Source organism: Pinus tabuliformis, chromosome 4_2, assembly GCF_031772625.1.
Source record: "Pinus tabuliformis cultivar Carrire ecotype Pingquan chromosome 4_2, CPIR1, whole genome shotgun sequence".
Classification (NCBI taxonomy): domain Eukaryota; kingdom Viridiplantae; phylum Streptophyta; class Pinopsida; order Pinales; family Pinaceae; genus Pinus; species Pinus tabuliformis.
In genome coordinates this window covers 747,046,429-747,073,092 of record NC_142304.1, presented here as the reverse complement: position 1 = coordinate 747,073,092, position 26,664 = coordinate 747,046,429, and the positions used below count along the sequence as shown (strand labels likewise).

The 26,664-nt window shown below is 33.6% G+C and overlaps 1 protein-coding gene across 1 annotated transcript; it reads right to left on the bottom strand.

The window, feature by feature from the left end:
• LOC149171755 (peroxisomal 2,4-dienoyl-CoA reductase [(3E)-enoyl-CoA-producing]-like) lies at positions 1 to 23,735 on the bottom strand. Its single transcript, XM_089426066.1, has 4 exons — positions 23,715 to 23,735; positions 1,453 to 1,815; positions 1,279 to 1,365; positions 1 to 168 (listed from the first exon to the last, which is right to left on the bottom strand). Exons 1-4 carry the CDS (start codon positions 23,733 to 23,735, stop codon positions 1 to 3), a joined length of 639 nt encoding a protein of 212 aa, XP_089282192.1.
• Between the last annotated feature and the right edge of the window lie 2,929 nt (positions 23,736 to 26,664).

Here is a 26,664-nt window from a genome sequence, read left to right as displayed (position 1 = left end):
TCATGTGGACGTTCCATTGGTGTCTCCTGTGAAGCTAGAAGCCATAAATGCCTTCAACTGCACTTTTATGTTTGTTAATGAAGATGGCGAACGGACAGTGGAGAAGCCCACCTTGTTTTTCATGCCTTGCTGCCCAACTCCTCTCCTTGATAATGCGTCGTTAGCAAACTGGACGAGTAGCAATTTGAACAAGATTATCATATTGTCCCACAGTTTTATGCAGATCAAGAAAACTACTCAGCGATGTTGGTATCTTCGTACATTAAAATATTTGCAGGCCATTATTCACAGTGACAATATACTGCATGAAATGCCTCTTCCACAAGCAGAAACATGTGAGCCATCAAGTCTCTATCCAGATGGGCTAATTAAGATGGCATTCCCTGATTTTAGTTGGCATTTCTTCATCTTGGATGGTTCCATAGAAGCTCTCAATCTTAATCTCTTTCCAAAAGGATCATTTTGAGTAAAGGACATCAGCGGTATAAATACCTTTGATTCTCGGAATCGTTTTCATCGATTTTGTATTTATTTACACTTTGTCATTCCATTGAATATTCATAACCCTATATCCATGAGAATGAATTAAATATTTATAGCTTCCTATTAAAGGTAACTCACTGGACTAATTTCGATCGGAACGGGCCATCAGCATAAATATATATACCCTTTCATCATGCGTGTATATAATTTTAGTAAAGTGATTATTATTTTTGTAATAAACTTTGGTTAACATGACAACAGACTATTAATTTCAATAAATTGTGAGTTTGAACAAAGTTGAAGACAGCCAGAATGCGTATATATTCTCTCATGTATAGGTCTAGTAAAGTGATAGTTAGCTTTTCTAAAAAAAAATTAGTTAACGACATTTGAGTAAATTAATGCTGAGTTTTGTTGAAGCTAGCTCGAATTATCTTTCTTTTATTTGATATTTATAAACAATATTGTTAAAAATTTATGGGTTATATGTGATAAGTTATCCAACCGTTATATATATAGTTAGTATGTTGATAAAAATGTTAATGGTATTTTTCATAAGTGAATTCTGGTAAATGCTCAAGCATGTATATGAATTTTTATTTAGTCTAATACTATTGTCTTCAGAATAGATGTTCTATGGTGATATAGCCGGATTATACATGTTCAAACTAGAATTTCTTTAAATGCATGTCAAGAAATCGATAAATAGAAATAGAAAAGTCGATAAATAGAAATAGAAAAGTATTCAGAGAAATAGAAATCGATAAATGTGCCAACAGAGTCAATATCCAATACTGTTGGGAAGCCATTTGGTGATAAATCCTCTGCAGCACAAAGAAAATTGCCGGAGGCGGCCCGGGGGTGGCGCTGCGCGGGCGCCGCCTGCACAGCTCCACCCCCGGGCCGCCCCGCTCCGCCCCTCGGGCGCGGCGGGGCGGCCCGGGGGTGGCCCTGTGCGGGCGGAGAGACATGAATTTGATACCATCCTGCTGTATAATGCAATGTCGCACTTATGTTCAAAATAAAACCAGCTTCTGAAGGAGACTTTCCAAGTCCACCTTTCTTTAAATATTGCAATGCAGCATTGCACATTGTAAATGTGCCAACAGAGTCAATATCCAATACTGTTCGGAAGCCATTTGGTGATAAATCCTCTGCAACACAAAGAAAATTGCCCGCAGCACCATTCACAAGAATATCAAGTCTTCCAAACTGCTTTACTGTTACTTCAACAACACGAGCAGCATCCTCTATCTTGCGAACATCTCCTTCAATTCCAATGGCCCGAATGCCTGGCGCTTGGAGCGCTGCAGTAGCTTCCTCGACGACGGTCTTTACCGAAGATCAAAAGCATATAGCAGAAAAATCCACGAACTACATTGATAAATCTATTTCTAGGGCTGTTATCGTATGTCACATATTAAATTGAACCAAACTCCCCAATTTTAACGTTGTGTCGATGATTTCATATATAAATTCAATATCATTATACAATTGTACAAGAACAATAATCTAAACAAAAGTACTTCCACCTGTATCGGGCCATATATGACGTCCCAAACTATATGCAAATATTTTTCCATCCAGCTCTATAGTATTTTAATGCAGAAGAGTATTGATTCTAATTAGACCTACAAACCTCCAAAAATATTTACTAAAAAAAGTTCATTTATTAGGCGTCCATCCAATTGAGTGACTATCCAAATCCAATTGATATAGCGGCAAAATTCACCTACATTGATAAATCTATTTCTAGGGTTCTATCGTATGTCACAAACCAAACTCCCAAATATTGACATTTTTTCCATGATTTCATCGATATATTCAATATCTTCATTTGATTCTACCAAACAATAATTTAAACAAAAGTAAAAGTAGACACAATATGGCTTCACAACAATAATTTAAACAAAAGTACAAGTAGACATAATATGGCTTCACAAACTATATGATAATATTTTTCCATCCATGTCTATAGTATTCTAATGCAGATGCCCTTTGCTTCTAATTAGACCTAGAGCCTTCCTCCAAAAGAAAGTATTAAAAAGGTCCATTTATTATTAGGTGTCAGTCTTCTCACACCAACATAAATTTTAGTGCCATAAGATTGGGACCTAATAAATGAACCTTTGTAACACATTCATTGGAGAAAGGCTGTGAATCCCTATGTTTATGGGTTATTTAATTTTTATAGGTGACGGTCATATCATCCATTAACTCTGAGCAGGTCTTCCAGGAATATATATCCAATAGTATTTTACAGAAGACCTAGACCCGATTGTAACTTTGGTTATCGGAACTTCCCAGCAAGAAATTCAATGGTTGACCTTGCAGTTTGTTCTCGGATGACCCGAACATACAGTCTGGTTAAGGATGCATTAAAAGATTCTTTCACAGCATTCCTAAATATTAAAAGATTCACTGACAACTTTCCTCTAGATATTCACAGCGTTCCTCCCTGAAACGTCGTAAAAGACTCATTCACAGCGTTCCTTTCATTTAAGAGATGTATTAAAAGGTTCATCTATTCAGTGCAGGGTATTATTAATGAACTCTTATCACGTTTCATATGAAAATATTCATATATCCATTCTATGCTATTATATTGTAGAAAGAGTGATCTAGGGTGCCAAATCCATGGGATATATATATATATATATATATATATATATATATATATATATATATATATATATATATATATATATATATATATATATATATATATATCCGCCATATCTTCCACTACTTCTTGGCAGGTTTCCGGATGGATGAACATTTTAGAGCTTTCACACATAGAGATGGTGTAGGTAGTCAAATATTATGATTAGAGTATGCAATATCAAGCTCGGTAATTTGAAGGTGCTTATTAGATCTTTCTGGGCGTGGGGGTCGGGTGGAAAATAAAAAAAATCTAGTCTAAATTACCCTTTGTTATATTCATTGAATATTAAACTTAAAGTTTTCTGCCAAAATAATGAGTAAAAGTCATTGATTCCCAATTTATTATAATGCATCATCAATTGTGCGTTGTAATAATTTTTAGAACATTGGTGTTCTCAAGTATCATGCATTCATTGGCACAATAATTTTTTAAAATATTATCTCATGGTGTTTTTTTTATGCCCTGGAGCACCACCAATAGTGCATCATAGAAATTAAGGGCACATCAATACGGCCATGAAATTTGTTTATTAATGTACTTAAGATCTATTGGAACATTGTTAAAGGTGCATTACTACATTTAATAATAATAATTGACCGACAATTGCAGGAAATTTTAACTCAATAGCGAGTTAAGATGTACCAAATCACCATAAATGGTATGTCCTTTCTTTCTAAGTATACTAACAAGCATACTAAACCAAGAATATGCTATATATATTAACCCCTTGTACATAGTGTGGCTCGTAAAAGCATCAATGATCACTGCGAGTTGATGCACCACGTGGAATTTTTTTTGAAAATAATGAAAAGACAAACAAGTTAAAGAACAATTTTAAATTTTAAACCACTAAATACGTAGAGTGGGGGATAACAATCAATTTACTTGGTCCCTTTTTCATTCAAATAAGTATGGTTATGTTATGGTTAGTGTGTAGAGAAAAAATATATATAAAAAATTAGTATTGTTTGCAAAAATCCACCATGGAAGTAGAGAGGAACTCTTCGCTTCAAGACGACAGAGATTCTAAAAAGGTTGTTACCAGAAGGAACAGTGTTGACATGGGAGTCTGCTAAAACCAGTCGTAGATTTAGAAGACTTTTGAAACCTGGAATGTTGGGCATGCATGTGAACTCAGATGGGGCACTAGTTGATGAAAGAGAAGAATATGGAACATCTTCGTCAGCATCCAGTCACTCATTTGAAGATGTGAATTCTGATGGTGTGCAAGAAAATATGAGTGATTTTGAATAATTGTTTAAGATAGTTTATATAACTGATGTATGCATCGTATCTTCAAATAAAATTAATGTTTTCCATATTTTGTTAAATGAGAAGTTATGAAGCATTTTTATGTTGTTGGATTATGTCTTAAGTATGATAAATTTTGTTGTTTAAATATCTACAATGCAATATCAAATTAGAGATATAATGTCTGTTTTATTCAATATACAAATAAAGACTTTTGAATTCATTCAGTGATATAATTTGTTCATAATGTCATGTTTTTTTAGTTTTATAGTTGAAAAAATTTCAATTTCTTTTGTATCTAGCATGTTGTGGTTGAAAACATGTTAAATTTATACTTAGGAAAGAAAAATGATATTCTACCAGAAACATTAATGTGTTTTTTCCTTAAAATTTTACTTTGTTTGAGACATAAAAAATTGGTTTTATTAGCATTTTTTAAAAAGTATGAAAATTGACCCTAAAAAAAAAATCATTATTCCAGTATCAACACTTTCGTTCTGAAGCTATATTTTGCAGGAAAATTTTGTAGAAAATTTCGTAGTCACTGCCATTTTTAAAACAGCCGCAAAATTGACACCTAAAAAAAAAAAACATCGTTCCAGTATACACACTTTTCGTTTTGAGCACTGTTTTTGTGGTTTTTTTGAGGTTTTTGGGCCAGACTTCCCGTTTTGAGTTTATAGTTCCCGTTTCAAAGTTTACATTGTTTGATGATAATTATTTTCTTGGTTACCTCAATGAACATTGAAGAGGAATATAGAGGGTTTGTTTTAGGTAATTGGGCATCTTTGGGAAAAAATATTTCAAATATCTTACCTCTTTATGGGAAGGTTAAATTATTATAGAGATTTGTGAGAGAGTTTACTCACAGTGGCTTGGCAGACTCTAGACTTATTTCTTGGAGCATTTAACATATGGCTTCGGTTGTGATGGTGATCAGAATTTCACCATTTCAACTCATAATTTCTCTTTGGGAGTGTACAAAGCTCAATTAGCACCAAGAGACTAACTCAGGGAAATGACAGATGTGTGGTAACATGAATTGAGGGAGGGTAGACTCCCATATGTTCAATTCATCACTCTAATTTTATATTCTAAATCAACTAAGGGTAGCTGATCCAGACCGATAGGTGGGGGTAACATGGGATTTTCCTCTAGTTTCTTTCCCTTGTCCATAGGTATTCTAATATGAGGAGGAATTATCAATCTTTGAAAGAAAAAACAAAGGAACAATGACACTACGATTACTTGGAATAGGAAGTTGAGTACAAAATGTTGGAGTGGGGTCTCTAATATCTATTGGATCACTCTCACTCGATAATTTGTCTCGTTACTGCGACAATGTGGAGGATTGAAAACTTTAATAGGTCATGAAAAACAATGAAGGAAGGGAATGTTTTGTGGCTTATTACTGCTTAATAAGGTCATTTTTAAGTTAGAATTTTGGTTTTACCATTACCAAGAGGGGGTTTGTTGCAATGGGGTGGGAGAAATTTATTTCGCATAACCATTTGCTGACGTGAGATGGGGAGTGCTAGATTGCAGCCTTTGATTAGGAGTGGGACGGATTCTCAGGATAGGTTAAATGGAAGGGAAGGTTTTGGGAATGGGGTCAGTGAGGTTGAGTTGTTGGAAGGTGAGTGGAGTCAGGAAGGATGTCGGGGTAGATAGGGACTAGTGGAGGTGTAAGCGGTCAATGCTAGAAGACTTTTCAAAGGGGGGAGATGCGATGAGTGAAAAGGAAAGGGGTGGTGTGAAACATTGTGCACGTGACATGTAGCAAGGCACTTTAGACCCCCCCTCGGCCCCCCAAAAAGTGGGATGGAGCTCGGGGGGGCTAAAAAACATGTCGGCTCCGTTGATTCATGCACGGGATATCTAAACCATTGGTTCATTGCAGTTGATAATCCCATGCCGATAAGAGTTACTTGCCATATTTAGAATTTATGAAAACCTTTGAAATTATTACAAAAGATTAATCACATTTTAACCACATTATTAATTTATGTCAAATTAAATTATCTAATATAAGGAAAATTAATCAAATCTTGGGTGAATTTGATTTTAAAAGGCCCTTTTATTCAGTTTTGTAAGGTATTTTGATTGTTTTCTTTGTTAGTTATCCACTATTAATTGGTGTGATTAACTACACTAATATAGCTCAATCACAATTAAACTTTATGATTGATTTATTAACTCACCTAATTAAATTTATTTTTTTCCTAATCAAGTTTAAACAATCTTATTAGACTAACTATTTCTAATTCTCCTATTTACAATGTGGCATTTAAACAAGATACACACTTTAATTACAAAAATTCCTGAGGTACGCTTTCATGCAATTTTGATTTTTATTGGTGGCATTTAGAGTTGCTCGCTTAGGGGGACATTTTAATATATTTTTTCTCTTTTTGTTTCTCTTTTCTATTCTTTCATTTCTTTCTTTATTCTATTTTTTTGTCCCCTCCAATTCATATATATATATATATATATATATATATATATATATATATATATATATATATATATATATATATATATATTGGAAAGAAATTTCAAACATGAAACATTATTTCCATTTTTCAAATATAAATCGTCAGATAAAAAAACTCATCGTATGAAACATAGCACCCTAACATTGGCTCCAATGGGGATGGCATCCTCTTGGTGAGGTATCAAGAACCTCGTATATGAGTAGCCTTGATTCTTTGGGCTTGTTTAAAAAATCTTCCAACTAAACTATTATACCTATGTATTATTCATAGCTATGCTAGCACACCATCGGAAGCTCATGGCCTTCTGTAAGGGGTTAAGCTTCTATTGAGAGTCACCTAGACTCATGAAAAACAAAATGAAAATGATATTTGATAATGTTGATCAATTAATTAACCTAATTAGGAAGGAAACGATGCTTTAACTGTCTCCGATTCACTAGTCCACCTCGCAACTCTTCTCCTTCCAAATCTCATAGAAGGAATGCATTGTTACCTCTAAAAGCAACAATCTTAAAAGGTCCTTTCAATAAGTTCTCAAATTTACCACGTTTTCCCTTATCATCATTTTAAGAATCCCATTTCAATACAAAACCATTGAGTTGAAAATCATCTTCTTTAGTCCTTCTATCATAAATCCTTTTAATATTTTCTTGGATGAATTGAGTTTTATGATAGACTTCATCCCTTGACTATTGTAAATGAATAGTCTGGTTTATACCTCTTTTCACATCATTGGTATCCACTTGTGTTTCTTGCATAAGGGTGAGCACTCTAATTCACAAATAAGTTGGGGAAACTGCATCTATCCCATACACTATCTGGAATGGTGACATTCCAATGGACTTATTGGTAGAAACTCGATTAGCCTATAGTGCATTGATCATTTTTTTGTGTCATGAGTTATTGTTCCCCTGCAATAAATTCTTGATAATGTTAACCAAACTCTTGTTTCAGGACTTAGCTAACCCATTACCCTTGGGATAATAAGAAGTAGAGTTCCCTAACTTAATATGATATTAGTTACAAAAATACCACATTTTATTTGACTTGAAACTAGCGACATTGTCAACTATAATTTTATGGGGGCAACCAAACCTGGATAATATAGTTCCTTCCAGAAATTAGATAATAACAATATCAATGTTTTTTCTAGTGGGAATGGTTTCTATCCATTTGGTAAAGTAGTATGTTGCTGTCAAAATCATATTGTGGTGGCCCGAGTAACTAGGGTGGATTTCACCAATGAAGTCTAAACCCCATTGTTGAAAAGGGAATTCTACTGAAATTTGTTTTAATGGTAGTGGTAGCAATTTTCTTTTCCCTTCAAATATTTGGCATTCATGGTAGGAGGTAACCTTTTTATGTACATTAGAGAATAGTGTTGGCTACTTAAAACCAACTCTAAGGATTTTGTTGGTGGTACCTTTTGAGTATAGATGGCCACCACAATCTCCTACACGAGATTCCTTCAGCACCCTGTCTAATTCATCTGTTAACAAACAATTTAGAAACACCCCTCCATAATTTTCCATGAATTTTGGTAACCTTAGACCCTTTATAAGCTTTATTGGTTCGATTTCAATGTCATATTCGAGAATGGTTGCAATCCATTTTCCCCTTATTCCATCCGGATCTGTATGAGTGAGTATGTCCTTAACAACTATGCTTAGGAGGAAAGAATCAACGTGTGAATGCGTAATATAAGCCCTGAAATATTTAAGTCTGTTTAGCAATGAAAAATCCTATTTTTCCATGATGTTGTATTTCAACGATGCATCTCTTAATGCTATGCTAAAAAAGAAAATTGGTTGTTCATGTCCATCAACATTATAATGAAACAACACAACTGCTATTATATGATCAGATGAAAAAGAGAATATCATGAAATATTTTGTAAAATCAAGACTTATTAGAATTAGTGAAGTAGTTAATTCTTTCTTGACCTTAGCGAAAGAATCCTTTGCATCATTATGTCCTTTGATTTTAGTATCCTTATTTAACATGTCACTTATTTCTTTTAAGGTTTCAGCCAAATTTTGTGTAAATATCGAAATGAAGCTCAGTTTTCCAATAAAGGAATAAACTTCCTTTTTGTTCCTACGAGATATATTTTAAATATTTCTTCCACTCTGCTAGGGTCAATTTTTATCCCATCCATTGAGATGAGGTGTCCTAACAGTTTTCCCTCTTCTAAGCCAAATAGTGTTTTCTTAATGTTAAGAGAGATACCCAATTGTCTACAACTCTCAAAAACACTCCTTAAATGCAGAAAATGCTCCTCATATATCTTTGAGAAGATAGTGATATCATCTAAATAAATGACTATAAACGTACCTCATTCATCTACAAAGGCAATATCGATTTCTCTTTGGAATGTAGCACCAACATTCATTAGATTGAAAGGCATTTTCACATACATCAAAGTTACCTAGGGTGTTGTAAAATTTGTTTTCTCTTGAGTGTCTAGATGTACGAGAACCTAGTTGTAACCACTAAATCCAGCTAATAAGGAAATTCTTGCCGACCCAACTACCTTCTCTAAGATGTGGTCAATTTTTAGAAAAGGATAGTTGTCCTTCAGAGAATCTTTATTGAGATTTCTAATATTACTACATAGTCTAATTTCCCCAGTCTTTTTCCTAGTAGGAGCTAAGTTTTATATCCATTTTGAAAACCATAATGGTACAATGCTATTGGCATCATACAATTTTTTAACTTCTTTCTCAACTATGGGAAAAAGCATTGGGTTGATCCATTTGAATTTCTATTTAAAAGGTTTATTGTCTGATTTTATAGGAATTTTATGTTGTGTGATCTTGGTGTCATAGGAATTTAAATCTTCATAACCCCAGGAAAATACATCTATCAATTCTTTGAAAAAGTCTATGTACTTTTGTTTTTCAGCAGAAGACAAAAATTTGGAAAATTTAACTATTTTAGGCTTTTCTTTGCTTCACATGTTACATTCATCCACATCAGCTCCAGTAGGTTATAATTTAGGTATTTTAGCCACATCATTAAAATCAAATAGCTCTTATAATGGAACTAACCCTCTAGAAAAAAATTATTGTTCAATTCCAAAATTTCTAGGTCTTCTTTATCTTTATCTAATTCATCGAATTCAGCTTTCTTCATAATCTTATCTAGACTATTCTCTACATTACAATCTATATCTATATTGGCACACTCATATTCATCCTTTGACTGTAAAAAAATTTCAATGTGTTCATCATTTCCAAAGACTTTCCACTATGTGATATTACACATGAAAACTTTTCTATTTTTAAGTTTGACTATGTACTGGTGACTTGGGAGATAGGGAAATTTTCAAGTACTAGATGAAGTATCTACACTATCAACTATGATATTTTGACCTCTTGGATTACATATCACTCATACTCAACAAAACATTTTAGGAAATATAGAACAAAATTCGTATAGGATCTTAAATTGGATTTTAACTAAGTATTTCCATTAGATTTGTTTAATTATGAGTTCAAAATCTCCATGAACTGAAATTATTTTGGCACCTAATTTTTTCAACAGTTTCAATATTAGTATTAAGGCTTCATACTCAACTATATTATTTCTACATTGAAATCTTAGTTTATATGAATTTCCTTATGAATTTCTAGTTTGTGAATTAAAAAGGCACACACCTTCTCCTGACCCTTCCTTGTATACAACTCCATCAAAATGCATGTTCCATAAATGTTGATTTTCTTCATCCTAATTTACAATATCTTTCTTGGTTTCTTCCATCTCACAAAAATCATTTTATAGGTTAGATATTTTTTCTTCTTTACCTCCATCACTATACAGGATAAAATAGTATATGTTTGAATGCATTAAATACAAGGGATGGTTGTTTGGTCTATCTTGATTTTTAACCATTTATTTCATTAGTGTTTGTTTGTAAAGTCTTCTAGGTTGACCAAACAAAGGTATGGTAGACTAAGTCATATCCATTTGTAGAGTGCCTTTCAACTTTTCCCACAAAATAGTCGCTAGGATTTTATCACTCCATGATTTTTGAGGTTGTGGAAAAAGTGACAAAGGTAACCACATAACAACTTTTGAGCTTAGGAATATATCACTCCCAGTTTCATAGATGGATCTCTCTTTATGATTTAGGTTTGTTTGGCTGAAGATATTAGGCTAGATATTAAGTTCAATTTAGCATTTTTTGTGTTGTTGGGTTGATATTAGGATGAAAAGCCATTGGGAAAATAGAGTCACAAGCTTGGGATGATCAAATACAAAGTTTACAGGGTAAACTTACAGGGAAGGTTAGGGAAATTCACTAGATCCTTTAAGATCTATGATGTGAAGGAGTGGAAAATATTTAGAGATCCAATTAAAAATAGAGAAGTTAAGAATTTTGATTTTTAATCTTCATTAAAAAACATAAAAAATATTCTTAATCCAGAGACAAATTCTACATTCAAACAAATTATGTTATTTATCTTCTTAGATTAATTCAAATTTTAGAATCACATATGATAATAAGAAGAAAATAAATCTACAAAGAGAGATGCACTTCACCAATAAAAATTACAGAAGAATATTGTAATGATTGAATTGTATCACTGAAAATTTGATCAATGGTGGCTCTTTGAGCTACTTTACAATACAAATCCTTTTCTTAAAAACAAGTCCCAACCCTTCATACTTCGAAGTATGAAGTACTTATATAAAATATTCCAAAATATCTTGATTCTAGTGATGAACATAGGATTCTAAAAATATCTAAAATCTTTTTACAAAAGTAGTAAAAAAATTTATGAATTTTCAAACTTCTAGAATTGTTGGCACTAGTGTTGAGGATGAATGTTTATTATTGAGACTCCAAATTTTCTACGCAGTTTGCCTTGTTTTCGAAGATAAAAATTAGTCAAGTAATTCACACATATTGTCCCATCTATCTTCATTTTGGATAGAAAATTTCATTAATTTTCTATGGGCCTCATCCACATCTGTGTACTTATGGAAAGTTGGTTTCATTATTAACCAATGTCCTAGCTCATGAGCAATGAATAAGTCAAAATATAAGGCCTCCAAGAATGATATCCCTATTATATGCCCCTTTATACCTGCAAATATTGACTTGTATTGGGAAATCGTTCATCATTTCTCCTAGTACTCTGTTAATCTCATGAGTTTATCTTTTCTACCAATCAATCGTGGTAGATATTTCCTTTTAATTACCTACGTCTTCTTATGAAATATCTGTATGTTGGTTTCTAGATTTTGACATTTATTGTCCATCTATAACATAAGATTTCTTTTGATGTGCATCCACCTTACTTCTAGAATAGTATTTGTCCTACCTTTAATTCCCAATTTCTCTAATTCTTCTTTGTTTTTGGAATTAAAGGTTTTGATAATTTCTATTACTTCCCCATGTTTTTGTTATAATTCTATTTTTATTTTCATTGTTACCTCTTTGGACCTCTATATCAATTCTTGTTGGTACAAAATAATCTATATGGAAGGACATATTTCTATGATGGCTTCATTGATTTGTGTCCATTTGTTTTCTCTAGCTTGGGCCAAAGTTTGAGCCATAACTAATTCACTCTGCAACTGTTCAATTTTTAGATTAAGATGATGGGTTTTTTGCAACTCTTCCACATAAAAAATGATCAATTTTTAATGCATGTTTAGATAATGTCTTTATCTGAGCTTTTAACTTATCAATTTCTTGTTCCTAATTGAACAAATTTTCCATGGCTTTAACAAGATCACTTGCAGAATCTAGTGTCTATGCTGGTGTTGAAGTTTATGTAGATGCTCCTGGGGTTGGGGTCACCAAAATTGGGACTGATGTAAGCAGAACTATGACCAATTGTGATGCCCTCTCCTTTTCTTTCAAAAATTTTCCTAGTTATACTTTCATATCCTTCATCTGGCTATTTTGTTCAATTGCTATTCAAAATAAATCCCATTTCTTCTTTTCCATCTCTCTGACCTCCTTATCCTATGGATCTTCTATGGTAGGCAATTTTAGGTTCTTCCTCAATGCTTCTATATTGACATCCTTTCTTTTTACCTACTCTTCTACTACCTTTAGATCTTTGGGATTATATTCCAGTTTGCTCACCAAGTCTTCATGTGACTTGATCCTAGTACCCTTAGCTAAGGATGAAATCATTTGTAACTTTAGATGTGACTGTGTGGTGTTTAATGACACCTGCAACCTAGAAGAGGACATGGAAACATTAGTTAGTCTAGAATACATCATTTGATTTTCTTGTTTGTGCATGTCCACTTGATCTATTGGATGAATTTGTAGTGTATCAAAACTAAACACATATTTTTTATAATTTGTTGGTGTCCTTGGGGCTAGAACTTTAGCTTCAAGGAATACAATTTTCATTTTTCCCTTTTCCATGCCAAATGCTAAAAGGAGCTTATGCTGTGATGTAGCTCTCTGTTTAAAAAATTTCATGTAGGTTGTGGCTTTCACCTTGTCATTCCTCTCTTTGATTTCCCTGTACTAGGAAAAAATATTGGGCTCAACATTCTCTTGAGCCAAGTAAATTTTTTGTGTTGTTTCTAGAGGATCCATGGATGTTAATGAATAGGGTGATCTTGTTAAGATGTTAACTTTCCTTGTACCTGCAAATATCTCTTCTAACATTGTTGAAACATGTTTACCTGTCATGATTATAGTATTCTACCATTCATCCACCTCAATAAAAAATGTTGGTGGATTCTTTTTAGGATTCTTGCTATACATCAAGAATTTCTTGGCTTCAATTTATGTTACTCGAGAAGACTCTTCTTCTTTGGCCCTTTTATGATGCATTTCTTGAGGTGTAGGAGTCTGAGAGGTTGTTTCCATTATAACTTGTTCTTTGACTTCTTGTAGCATGTTCTCCTGCTGCTGGTCTCGGTTCATGTATTTATTGATCTTTGGGTGGTGAGTATGTGTGTATGGAGTAGTCTTTTGCTCCACCCTCGACATTGAAATTATACCAAAAAGGGTCATAAGACCAAGTAAAGATAAATTTGAAATTTAATTGCTTCAACAAAAAATCTATTTCTTTACCATATGTTATGGTATTGCACATAAAAGGTCCAACATGTGCTTTAATCTTAAAATGTGCCTTCTTCGTAGAAGCCAAAAAAATGTAAGTGGTCCATATGTATAATTTCTCTCATCTATTCTAATGTGAAAAACCTCAAGAGAAAAAAAAATTGGCAACCTCTAGGGTGGAAATTCACACCCATAGATTCTAATCTCGGTGTAGTTATGGTATAAATACCAGTGACTTGTCTTCACCTGATCACTAAGATGCAAAACCTTTTGAATATCTACTCCTCTCCTAGGCTCCAAATCACTATGTAGTAAACAAATAACTGTGTATAAGAACATATCAACATAGTGTGTGAAACTAAACCCTATAGAGCTTTTCCTAACCAGAGAGGTCTAATGTATGACTGATTGAGCATTACCCTACTCATCATCTTCTACAAATTAAAAGGAAAATTTTCTGCTTGATGATAAACAAACATGTAGACTAAGAGAACACAATATTTGAAAGCTTCCTCTCTAGGCAACTTCATGAACTAATTATGCATTGCATCTGCAATAAATTCACTGTAATTGAAAATAACGGGTTTCTCACAAGTGGTAAAAATTACAAGAAGCCAACAATGGCCTCATTAACCCACTGATCAAAGGGATAACCATGTAGGTTTGAGATGATCCTAATTATTTGTTTGGTTACCTTGGGGATCATAGAAAAGGAATATGGAAGGTTTGTTTCAGGTAATTGGACATCTTCAAGAAGAAGTATTTTAAATATCTTAGCTCTCTGTGGGAATATTAAATTCTTATAGATCTGTATGAGAGAGTCTAATGGATTGGAAGGCTCCAAAATTATTACTCAGAGAATTTTTTATATGGATTTGGTTGTGATGGTGATCATAATTTCACCATTTCGACTCATAATTTATATTTGGGAGTGTACATAGCTCAATTGACACCATGAAACTAGCTCAGGGAAATGATGGGTTTATGGGAACATGAATTGAGGGAGGGTAGACTCCCATAGATTCGAATCATTACTCTGATCTAATAATTTCTGGTTCAACCAACTTTGAAGTTCGAAGAAGTCAAACTCATAGTTTCTCTTTGTGATTTTATATTGTAAATGGACTAAGGGTAGATGATCCAGATCAATAGGAGGCAATAACATGGTATTTTCCTCTCGTTTCTTTCCCTTGTCCATAGGGCTTCTACTGTTAGGAAGAATTATTGATATTTAAAACAAAAAACAAAGGTACGATGACACTAGGAGTATCTTGAAAATGAAGCTGACTGTAGAATGCTGGAGTGGGGTCTTTAATAGTGATTGGATCACTCTGACTGAGAAATTTGCCTCATCACTGTGACAACATGGAGGATTAAAAATTTTAAAAATTCATTCAAAATAGCAAAGGAAAGGAATTTTGTTTTTCTTAACGGTGCTTAATAAGGTAATTTTTAGGTTAGTTTTTTTTTTTACCATTTCTTGGAGTAGGTCCATTGCAATGGGGTGGGAGAGATTTAATTAACGTAAGGATTTACTAAAATTGTTATGGGAGTTCCAAATGGTAGCCTTTGGTTGGGAGTGGGACAGATGCTCGGGATATTTTAAGTAGAAGGGAAGGTTGTGGGAGTTGGGTACATGAGGTTGAGTTGGAAGAAGTTGAGTGGGGTCGAGAAGGGTGTCGTGGCTGATAGGGACTAGTGGAGGGGTGATCGATCAACGCTAGAAGACTTTTTAAATTGGGGGGGGGGGGGGGGGTCATGAGTGAAAAGGAAAGTGTGGAGTGTGAAACACTATGGGGGTGACTCGTAGCAGGGCCTTTTAGACACCCCCCTTATGGATAAAGTGGAATGGAACTCAGGGGGGCTTAAAAATTCTCCCTCATTGTAGATTCGATCAGGGGATATCTCAACCATTGATTTGTTGGAGTTGCTAATCCCATGCCGACAAGAGTTATTTTTTGCATTCAGAATTTATTAAAACCTTTGAAATAATCACAAATGATTAATCATGTTTTAACCACATGATTAATTTATTCCAAACTTAATTAACTAATCTAAACCAAATTAATCAAATCTAGGGCGCATTTGATTTTTCAAACCCCTTTTATTCATTTTCCTATGTTCTTTTGATTAATTTTAATTGTGAGTTAACCACGATAAAATGATGTGATTAACTACACTGATATAGCTGAATCACAATTAAAATATGTGATTGACTTATTCACTCACGTAATTATATTTATTTTCGACCTAGTCACGTTTAAATAGTGTGATTAGGAAATGTAATTTCTTATCAGGAATGAAAAATTTCATAGATTTCATTTTAAGGAACCTTGCTTTGGTTCTTGTTAAACTAGGAGGAGCATATAAGTTATGTAAGAAAAAAATTATGCCTACACACCATGGTGATGTCATTAAAATTTCATAGATTGGTGGAGTCACTTGGTCTTCCTGTTCATCCAATTATACAATAAAATTGATCTCTAACACATTAAAATTAGAATCTGACATGAGTTTTGCTAACCCTTGACCCTTGATAAGCTTTGTTAGTTTAATTCCAGTTTCATATTCTGAAATGGTTACAATCCATTTGCCCCTTCTTGCATATGTATCTATTTGACTAAGTTTGTCCTTGACAACTGTGCTTGCATTAAAGGAAATAATGTGTGAATGCAGAATATAAACCATGAAATCTTTAAGTGGTTTTACCAATCCAAATGCATGTTTTTCCATGATATTGTATTTCAAGGATGCATCTCTTAATTCCATGCTAAAAAAGGAAATTGTTTGTTCATGTCCTTCAACATTATTCTGCAACAACACAACTTCTATTGTATGATCAGATGCAAAAAAGATTATCATGAAATCTTTATAAATTCGAGAGTTATTAGAGTTGGTGTAGTAGTTACTGCCTTCTTAGCCTTAGTGAAAGAATACTTTGCATCATTATGCCATCTAATTTTAGTATCCTTCTTTAACATGTCACTTATTGCTTTAAAGGTTTCAACCAAATTTGTCATAAAACTCTGAAGGAAGTTTATTTTTCCAATAAAGGATTAGACTTCTATTTTGTTCCTAGGGGATCTATTTTCAATATTGCTTCCAATCTTCTAGGGTCAATTTTTATGCCATCCTTTGAGATGTGGTGTCCTAACAATTTTCCCTCTTCTAATCTAAGTAACATTTTCTTAGGTTTAGGAGAGATACAACTTCTTCTACACTTTTCAGCAACTCTCCTTAAATGGATAAAATGCTCCTGATATGTCTTCGAGAAGACAATCATATTATCTAAATAAATGACTATAAACCTACCTAATTCATATGCAAAGGTAATATCCATTTCTCTTTGGAATGTAGCACCAACAATCATTAGACGAAAAGGAATTTTCAAATACATGAAAGTGCCCCAAGGTGTCGTAAATGTTTTTTTCACTTCGTCGTCTTCTACTAGAATCTCATTGTAACCAGAAAATCCATCTAATAAGGAAATTCTTGTTGACCCAACTACCTTCTGTAGGATGTGGTCCATTCTAGGGAAAGGATAGTGGTCTTTCAGATAAGATTTATTAAGATTTATAAAACCAATACATAGTCTAATCTCCACTTTTTTTCCTAGTAGTAACTAAGTTTGACACCCATTTTGAAAACCACAAGGGTACAATAATTTTGGGATGATACAATTTTTTTACTTCTTTCTCAAGTAAGGGAAAAAGAATTGAGTCGACCCTTCTGAGTTCCTCTTTAAAAGGTTTATGGTCCTCATTTATAGAAATATTATGTTGTATAATGATGGTGTCATAGAAAATTAAGTCCTCATAACTGTAGTCACATACATCTATGAATTCTTAAAAGTAGTTGTGTTTCTCAGTAGAAGGCAAGGATTTGGGCACTATTTTAGGCTTTCCTTCGGTTCCTATATTACATTCTTCTACATCAGCTCCAGTAGGTTCTATTTTAGGTTTTTTAGCTACATGATTAAAATCAAATAACTCTTCTAAGGGATCTAATCCTCTAGAAAAACATTATCCTTCAATTGAAAAATTTCTAGCTCTTCGTGATATTTATCTAATTCATTCAATTCAACTCTATTCATCATCTTATATACATCACAATCTATTTCTATATTTTCAAACTCAAATTCATCCTTTGACTACAAAAAAATAAATAAAAATCAATATGTTCATCATTTCCAAAGACTTGCTAATACCTGATATTATCTAGCACAACATGTCTATTTTTTATTGCGACTATGTATTGGTAACTTGGGCCATACTACATTTTTCAAGTACTAGTTGAAGTATCCATACCATCAACTATGATTTTTGGACCTCTTAGAATTACAGATAAATCATACTCAACAAAACATTCAAGTAATAGAACAAAATTCCTATAAGCCCTTAACCTTGGATGTTTAGCTGAGTATTCCCCCTTGATTTGTTTAATTATGAGTTTAGAATCTCCATGAATTGAAATTTTTTTGGCACCTAATTTTCTCAATAACTGCAATCCTAGAATTAAGGTTTCATACTCGGCCATATTATTTCTACATTGCAAATTTAATTTATACAAATGTCCTTATTATTTTCTAGTTTGTGAATTAAAAACCCACACACCTACTCCAGATCCTTCCTTGCTTATAGCTCCATCAAAATCCATGTTCCTTAAAGGCTCACTACCATCTTCCAATTCTAAAATGTCTATTTTGATGTCTTCCATCTCACACAAACATTTTTCTAGTTTAGTGATTTTATCTTCTTTACCCCCATCATTATACAAGATAAAAGAGTCTAGGTCTAAATTGACCGAATACAATGGATGGTTGTTTGGTCTATCTTGATTGCTAACCATGTATTTCATTAGCGCTTCTCTATAATGTCTCCTACGTTGCTCAAGAATAGGTATGGTAGCATAACTCATATCCATTTGTAGGGTGCCTTTCAGCTTTGTGCCCCATGATCTATAGAGTACCATTCAATATGTTTCGGGTATATCTGCCACTACGATATCCATAACTAGGATTTTGGAAGGGAATTGAGCTACGATGACACAAAGGTATTTGATGAGATGAAGGAATCTTACCTTGCTCGAATCAAATAAATTCAAATATTTATATGGGTTAGTGATGTCATTGTTCAATTTATCCATTATGGCTTTGGGCAGTAAATTGTGTGAGGCACCAAAGTCGAGCATGGCATTGTGAAGGATTTTATCAAGGATATTGAGACTAACATAGAAAGGGGGAATAATTCCATCTTGGGTTTACCCTATACCTTTGGACCAAACAAAAATTGAGGCTTGTCATCAGCGAGGTTTACAATATCTATTCCTTCTCCCACTTTTAAGGCTTTCGTTACTTGGGTCTTGTGTGCATTCTTATTCATTAATTCAGTGAGGAGGATTGAAATTTTAACTTTAGCCAATGCATTTTCTATGATGAAAGAGGTTTGTGGATTCTCTATTTCCTTGATGTTCTGATCCTTTTTTTTAAGGTTTTCCTTTTTAGCATACTCTTTGGATTTACTAGAGGAAGGAACATCTTTAGTTTGACTAGATGAACAGATATGAGTCTGATTTTTCTTGGGTGGATTATCAACAGTATTTTTGGAAGGAATATCAAGGATTTTATTTGGATGAGTATCAACAAGTTTTCTAATCCTTAGGTTATATTACCTATGCACTTCCATTATGGAATTCTAATAACCTTGTTCATATTCTTCAAACTATGATGGAATTGTTTCTGGTTGTGAAAATAGAAATTGATCTTTCTCTTCTTTGTTCAGAAAGATATCATAAATTTACGTCTCCCCAAATAAATTAATTTAGCGACAAAATTTTCCATACAAACAAGAACGACTTCACTGTCGCTGGGCTCATTAAAATATAGCGACGGTTTCACCCGAGGGGAAAATTATAGAACAAGCATATGTTATCCTCCTCAAGCTTGACAAAAATAAAGAGGTACTGGTCAGCAATGACTAAGGAAAAATTGGGAAGAAAACTTGAAGAAACATTATTGATAGCAATTTGCTCTTGAACATGACACTTTCACTCCGCATCCGAGTCGGGTTGGGTTGTTCCGTTCACTGGTCATATCACCATTGGTCCATCACACCATCCACGCTTGGGGTTAACGCTATCAATCCATCATGTCAGTGTCACCGGTATGTTCAAGAGAAGTCGGTCAGACAATTCACCTATGTCTCATCTGCTGCAATACATTCACGCTACATTCTTTCATGATCGCGACCCTGAACCCTTTATCATCATACCATTTTCACCTCCAAAATCATTTACTTCGTTCTGTGTCGTAGATGTGGGATTCATTAAGGCCCTCCTATGGCGAGTCACTTCTTGTTGACATCATCTCATTATCCAAGAAGTCGACTTAGGAACAACTCGTTCAGTACTTTGATGCTTGCATGCCTCAATGGCAAGTTTCTCACTTTCAGCGATAGGTTTACATCAATGGCCTTCAACTGAAAGATTTTGCATGGTGTTCGACACCAAGTCCCTTATTCACACCATGCGAATTGTACTGTAATACCTTGAGGGTCATCATCATTATCAATGATTCCTCTCATGCCTATTAACAGTTTACATCATTGGCTCGCAATCAAGCGATGTCTTTCCATGTTCGACTCCAGAACATCTTTCACATGGATCGATTTGTACTCCGAGTGAAGATTGAACTAGTTTGAAGACCGCGGATCTAGTTTCACCGATTTGGGCTGTGATATATTCAGGAAAATAAAGACCTCAAATGTACATTGTTACTGCACAAATGATCATCTGAATCAAAGAATGATGATTCTATCAGAATCATCAATCTCCCACATAGAAGGTTATCTGTCTTATGTACATGGAAATGCATTTATAAAGCTGAGCATGGGAATGCGCACCTCAGCTAGATCATGAAAAATATTATGAAGATAATGTATTGTATTGTATCTTATTATAGGTCGCCTTCCAGCTCGAAAAAACTTTGGATCCTCATGCTAAAGCATTTCACCTGACATCAAAAGATTAATAACCTCATGCTTTAGTGGGCAACTGTTATAGACATTTTTGGGCACTACAACTTGAATCAAACATGTGCATAAACCAAGGGCTCCTAAGTCCCTAAAATTGTTGTTCCATCCCCTAAAAGAACAAGGTGAACTGATTACATCATCTCCCAGAAGTTATCCATGAAAACTACTCAGAACTGGTCAAAACTGAACCATCTCACCTGCTCCATGGTCAAAGTGCGACGCATCCCACCTAAATGCACACAGGAGGTGTCATGTAAACTGAAAATCCCTTCTATGGGGTGCAATGGGAGAGAGTGGACAAATGGCAGAGTCAATTTGCGAGGTGGATGATCATGGACTCTTCGAGAAACTTCTCCTGTGACACTTGCCTCTCTGAATTCGCCCAGGGATGTGTAAGAGATCATCAATCTCCAAGTGGAATCAAGAACTATCAGAGAGAGTACACTAATAAAATCCCAAAAGCTGTCTCACCCCCCTGTAATCATCTATATATGGATCCCTCATCCTAGAGATCCAGAGGCTAGAATTTTGTATCTTGTAAGGAAGTGCTATTGGTTTCTTGTTGGAATATCATAGTGTTGGGTGATCTAAGCTTTTCATGAGGTGAAAGAAGGGCTTTCATGTTGGAGGATGACGCTGGGTCAGAAAAATTGGTTGTAATCCTCTTTGCTATTCTTGATTATTAATAAAGCTATTGAAGTTTTCCTCCACATTCTTGTATGTTTGATGATATATGCATTTGTGTGGTCAATATACATCTAGTCCTATATTGTTTATGATTGTAGATCTCTGTTCTTCGATAATATTATGCTGCTTTGATTCCACAGGTGCTCTTTGAAGCTGGGTAGATGAAGGAGAAGCGGCAAGGATCTATCAGAAAAGAGAGGAATCAAGCAAGGCACCAAGTGCAAGACTGAGGTTGGTGTCCTTCATTCCACTCTTATCAACTTTTCATGAAGGAAAAAAAAGTGGTTTTAGTTTTTTTTTTTTCTAAGATAGCTACTAGTCTTAGTAGGACTAGCAGATCTGAGTGGACACTAGATTTCCCGATAACATGTAGTAGTTTCAAAGGTTGTTGTCGATATGACTTTTTCTTTGGCCTCTTTTATTGTGTTCCCCTCCCACTCGTCTCAGTGCATGTATTGCCCGATGCCTGGCCGAGGAGTATGTGTGTAGGGAGTAGTCCTTTTCTCCACCCTCAACTGTAAAATTATACCAAAAGGGTCATAATACCAACTAAAGGTCAATTTGAAATTTAATTATTTCAAAAAGTAATCTGATTCTTTACCATCTATTCTAGTATTGCACACAAATGGTCCAACTTATACTTTGATTTTAGATAGTTCCTTCTTCTTAGAAGCCACAAAATGTAATTCATCCATATGTATCATTTCTATAATTTATTCTAATGAGAACAAATTTTGGAAGACTTTAGGGTGGCAATTCACACCCATAGATTCCAATATCAATGTAGTTCTGGTATAAATACCAATCACCTATCTTCACCTCACCACTAAGATGAAAAACATTTTGAATATCTACTCCTATCCTAGGCTCCAAATCACAATGTAACAGGAAAATAATTGTGTAGAGGAACTGATCAACATAGCATGTAAAAGTAAACTCTATACATTTTTTTCCTAACCAGAGAGGTCCAATTTATGATTGATTGACCATTACCTTGCTCATCAATCTTCTGCAACGTAAATGGAAACCTAATTCCTTGATAATAAATAAATATGTAAACAAAGATAACATAATACTTGAAAGCTCCCTCTTAAGGAAAATTCATGAATTTATCATGCATTGCATCTGCAATAAATTCACTATAACAAAAAATAACATGTTTCTCACTAGTGGTAAAAATTAACAAGAAGCCCGCAATGGCCTCGTCAACCAACTCATCAAAGTCATAACCAAGTAGGTATCAGATGATGGTGATTATTTCTTTGATTACCTCAACGAACATATAATAGGAGTATGAAGGGATTCTTTTAGGTAATTGGGGATTTTTGGGAAGACTGTCTATTGGCAGTGGCTTGGCATACTATAGAATTATTACTTAGAGCATTTTAGATATGGCTTCCGCTGTGATGGCGATCATAATTTCACTATTTAGACTCATACTTTCACTTTGGCAGTGTGCATAGCTCAATGTACACCAGGATACTAGCTCAGGGAAATTATGGGTTTGTGGGAACATTAATTGATGGAGGGCAGAATCCCATAGATTCAATTCATCACTCTCATCTAGGAATTTCTTCTTCAACCAGCTATGAAGTTCGAACAAGTTGAACTCATAGTTTGTCTCAATGATTTTATATTGTAAATCGATTAAGGGTAAGTGATCCTCAACGATTTATATTATAAATCGACATGGGATTTTCCTCTCATTTATTCTGATTTTCCATTGGGGTTCTAATCTTAGGAGGCATTATTAATATTTAAAAGAAAATTCTGATTTTCCATTGGGGTTCTAATCTTAGGAGGCATTATTAATATTTAAAAGAAAAAAATAGAGGGACAACGACACTAGGATTACGCAGAATAGGAAGCTCACTACAAAATATTGTAGTGGGGTGTCTCATAGCGATTAGATCACTGTCACTAGGCAATTTTTCTGGTTAGTACGACAAAGTGGTAGATTGAAAACTTAAATAAATAATGAAAAAAAATGAAGGAAAGGAATTTTTTGTGGCTTAATAATGCTTAATAATGTAATTTGGAAGTTAGCATTTGGTTCTTACCATTACCGAGAGCGGGTCCATCGTAACAGGGTAGGAGATATTTAATTAACGTAATCGTTTGTTGATGTGGGGAGGGGAGTACAATATGGCAGCGTTTGATTGGGACTAGGAAAGATTCTCAGGATAGGTTAAACATAAGGCAATGTTGTGGGACTAGGGTCCATGAGGCTGAGCTGACAGAAGGTGAGTGGGGTTGCAAAGGGTTTCGTCGCGGATAGGGACTCGTGGAGGAGCGAGTGCTCAATGTTGGAAGATTGTTCAAGGGGCGGGGGCATGATGAGTGACAAGGAAACTGGGAGGGTGCGAAATTTTTTTGGGGTCACACGTAGCAGGGCCTTTCAGACCCCACCCTCCCACCCATGGATAAAGTGGGATGGATTTGGGGGGTGACTCGAAAAAACCCTCGTCGTTGATCCACGCGAGGTAGATCTCAACCATTGATTCATCATAATTCATAATTCCATGCCGACAAAAGTTATTTATCGCATTCAAAGTTGATTAAAACCTTTGAAATTATTACAAGTGACTAATCATGTTTTAACCACATGATTAATTTATCTGAAATCAAATTAACTAATCTAAAACAAATTAATCAAATTTAGGGCGCATTTGATTTTGGAAGCCCCATTTATTCATTTTTGTAAGCCCTTTTGATTATTTTTCTTTATAAGTTAACCATGATTAAATATTGTCATTAACTACACTAATATAGCTCAATCACGATTAAATTGTTTGATTAGACTAACTATTTCTAATTATCCTATTTAAAATGTGGCATTTAAACAAGCTACACACTTTATTTATACAAAATCGTGAAGCATGTTTTCACACAATTTTTATTTTTTTTGGTGGCATTTACATTTGATGACCTAGGGGGATATTTTCATGTATTTTTTGTTTTTTTTATGTTTTTCTTTTCTTTTCTTTCATTTCTTTCTTTACTCTATTTTTCCCCTACAATTTATTTCCTTTTCTATATATATATATATATATATATATATATATATATATATATATAAATAATAAATTTCAAACATGAAATATTATTTCCATTTTTCAAATATAAATCATGAGGTAAAAAAAACTCATCCTATGAAATATAGGACCCTAACAGTCATGATAGAATGTTTGAATTCTTCTAGTAGCAAATTACTCAAAAATGTATAAGACAAGTCATATACATATAAATAAAATATTAGTATATAATTACCATTTAACTTGGTATATATTTTTGTTTTCTTTTCACTTCCCTTAAACCACTTTTTAATAAAATAATAATCAATTCTACTATATCATACTCTTTGAGCTTGTTTAAGCCCACAAAGAGATTTATTCAAAGTATAAAAATTTTGTTAATTTCTCATGACTTCATATCCTTGAAACTACTGATCATAGACATGTTCTTGCAATATACCATTAAAAAACATTGATTTTACATGAAACATATAAACGAATCAATTATATTGTGCTGCTAATGGCATAATAGTTCATGTTCTTTCAAACCGTGCAACAAGACCATATGTTTCATTGTAGTCAATACTTGGTTTCAAAGCATATCCCTTTGCCACTAATATTTCATTATGCTTTTCTATAGATTCATTAGCTACATACTTAGCTTCATACACCCATTTTACCGTAATGAACTCTTTTTTATTAGGAGGATCCACAAGCTCCCACGTTTCATTTCTTTCAATTGGTACAATCTCTTCATCTGTTTCTCTGCACCATGTTTCATGTTTTATTAAAACTTCAAAATATATTTTATATTCTTCAATTTGAGATATTAAAGTAAAATTACTATATCTATGAATTTCATTTATAGATTTTACCTTTCTCGGAGGAGGACTAGGACTTGAAACAATACTTGAAATGGAAGAAGAAGATGTAGTAGATAATATCTGAAAAGCATTCCAGCTAATAAATGTATTTGTAGAAACACAAGATTCATATTCTTGTAAAACAAATTTTGGATTTCCTTGTTTCATAAATTGATCCCATTGTCGTTCATATTTTTCATGAAATAACACATCACGACTAGCCCATAGCTTTTTAGTTTGTGTATTATCCAATACATAATACTTTGTTTCATCGCAATAACTAATAAAAATAAATTTCACATTTTTATCATATATTTTTCTCCTTGATTTAGTAGGAATATGAGCATAATAAATACAACAAAAGACTTTCAAATGACTAAAAACATGTTTTATTCCACTCCATTTCATAAATGGAGTCATGTTTTACATACTTCATGTTGGAAACCAATTAAGTCATCTTTTACATACTTCATGTTGGAAACCAATTAATAATACAAATAGATGTAGTTATAGATTCAAATTGTAACGTGTTTTTTAAAACCTATACATTTAAACATGTTCCTATACATCTCAGAAAGTATCCTATTCTTTTGCTTGACCACATCATTCTCATGGGTATTATAGCTTGCTATTAACTTCCCTTATATTTCATTCCTTTTTGGAGAAAAAATCAAACTCATTGCAATTAATTTAGCCCCTCTATATGTGCACAATATCTTCAATACATAACCACTTTGATTCTCGACAATAGCTTCAAAATGTTTAAAGATAAAATATGCATCATATTATTCTTTTATAAAATATATCTCTATCATTTTACTAATATCATTAACAAACATAAAAAAAATCATTATTTTTGTTGAGAGAAAATTTTTGCATAGGACCACATAAATCTGCATGCACTAACTCCAATGGCGTTTTGGCAACCCAAGATTTTTCTGTAAAAAATGAGTCTATGTGTCGCTTGCTAAGAATACATCCTTGACATAGTTGATAAACATAATCAATAAGAAGGAAAACCTTGACCTATGTCTTACGACATAATAATTTTAGTCCTCATATATTAATATTCCCATATCTCATATGCCATGTTTAAGGATTTTTAGTTATATATTCTCCTCACACGGAAGATT

What these genes read in the sequence shown, in the direction of transcription:
- LOC149171755 (XM_089426066.1), bottom strand. Translation starts at nt 23,735, where the DNA reads ATGGACCCGCTCTCGGTAATG. An exon ending in TGGACCCGCTCTCGGTAATG is followed by an intron (nt 1,816 to 23,714) that starts GTAAGAACCAAA and finishes TCTTCGGTAAAG; the next exon opens with ACCGTCGTCGAGGAAGCTAC. An exon ending in CAGGATGGTATCAAATTCAT is followed by an intron (nt 1,366 to 1,452) that starts GTCTCTCCGCCC and finishes GGAGCTGTGCAG; the next exon opens with GCGGCGCCCGCGCAGCGCCA.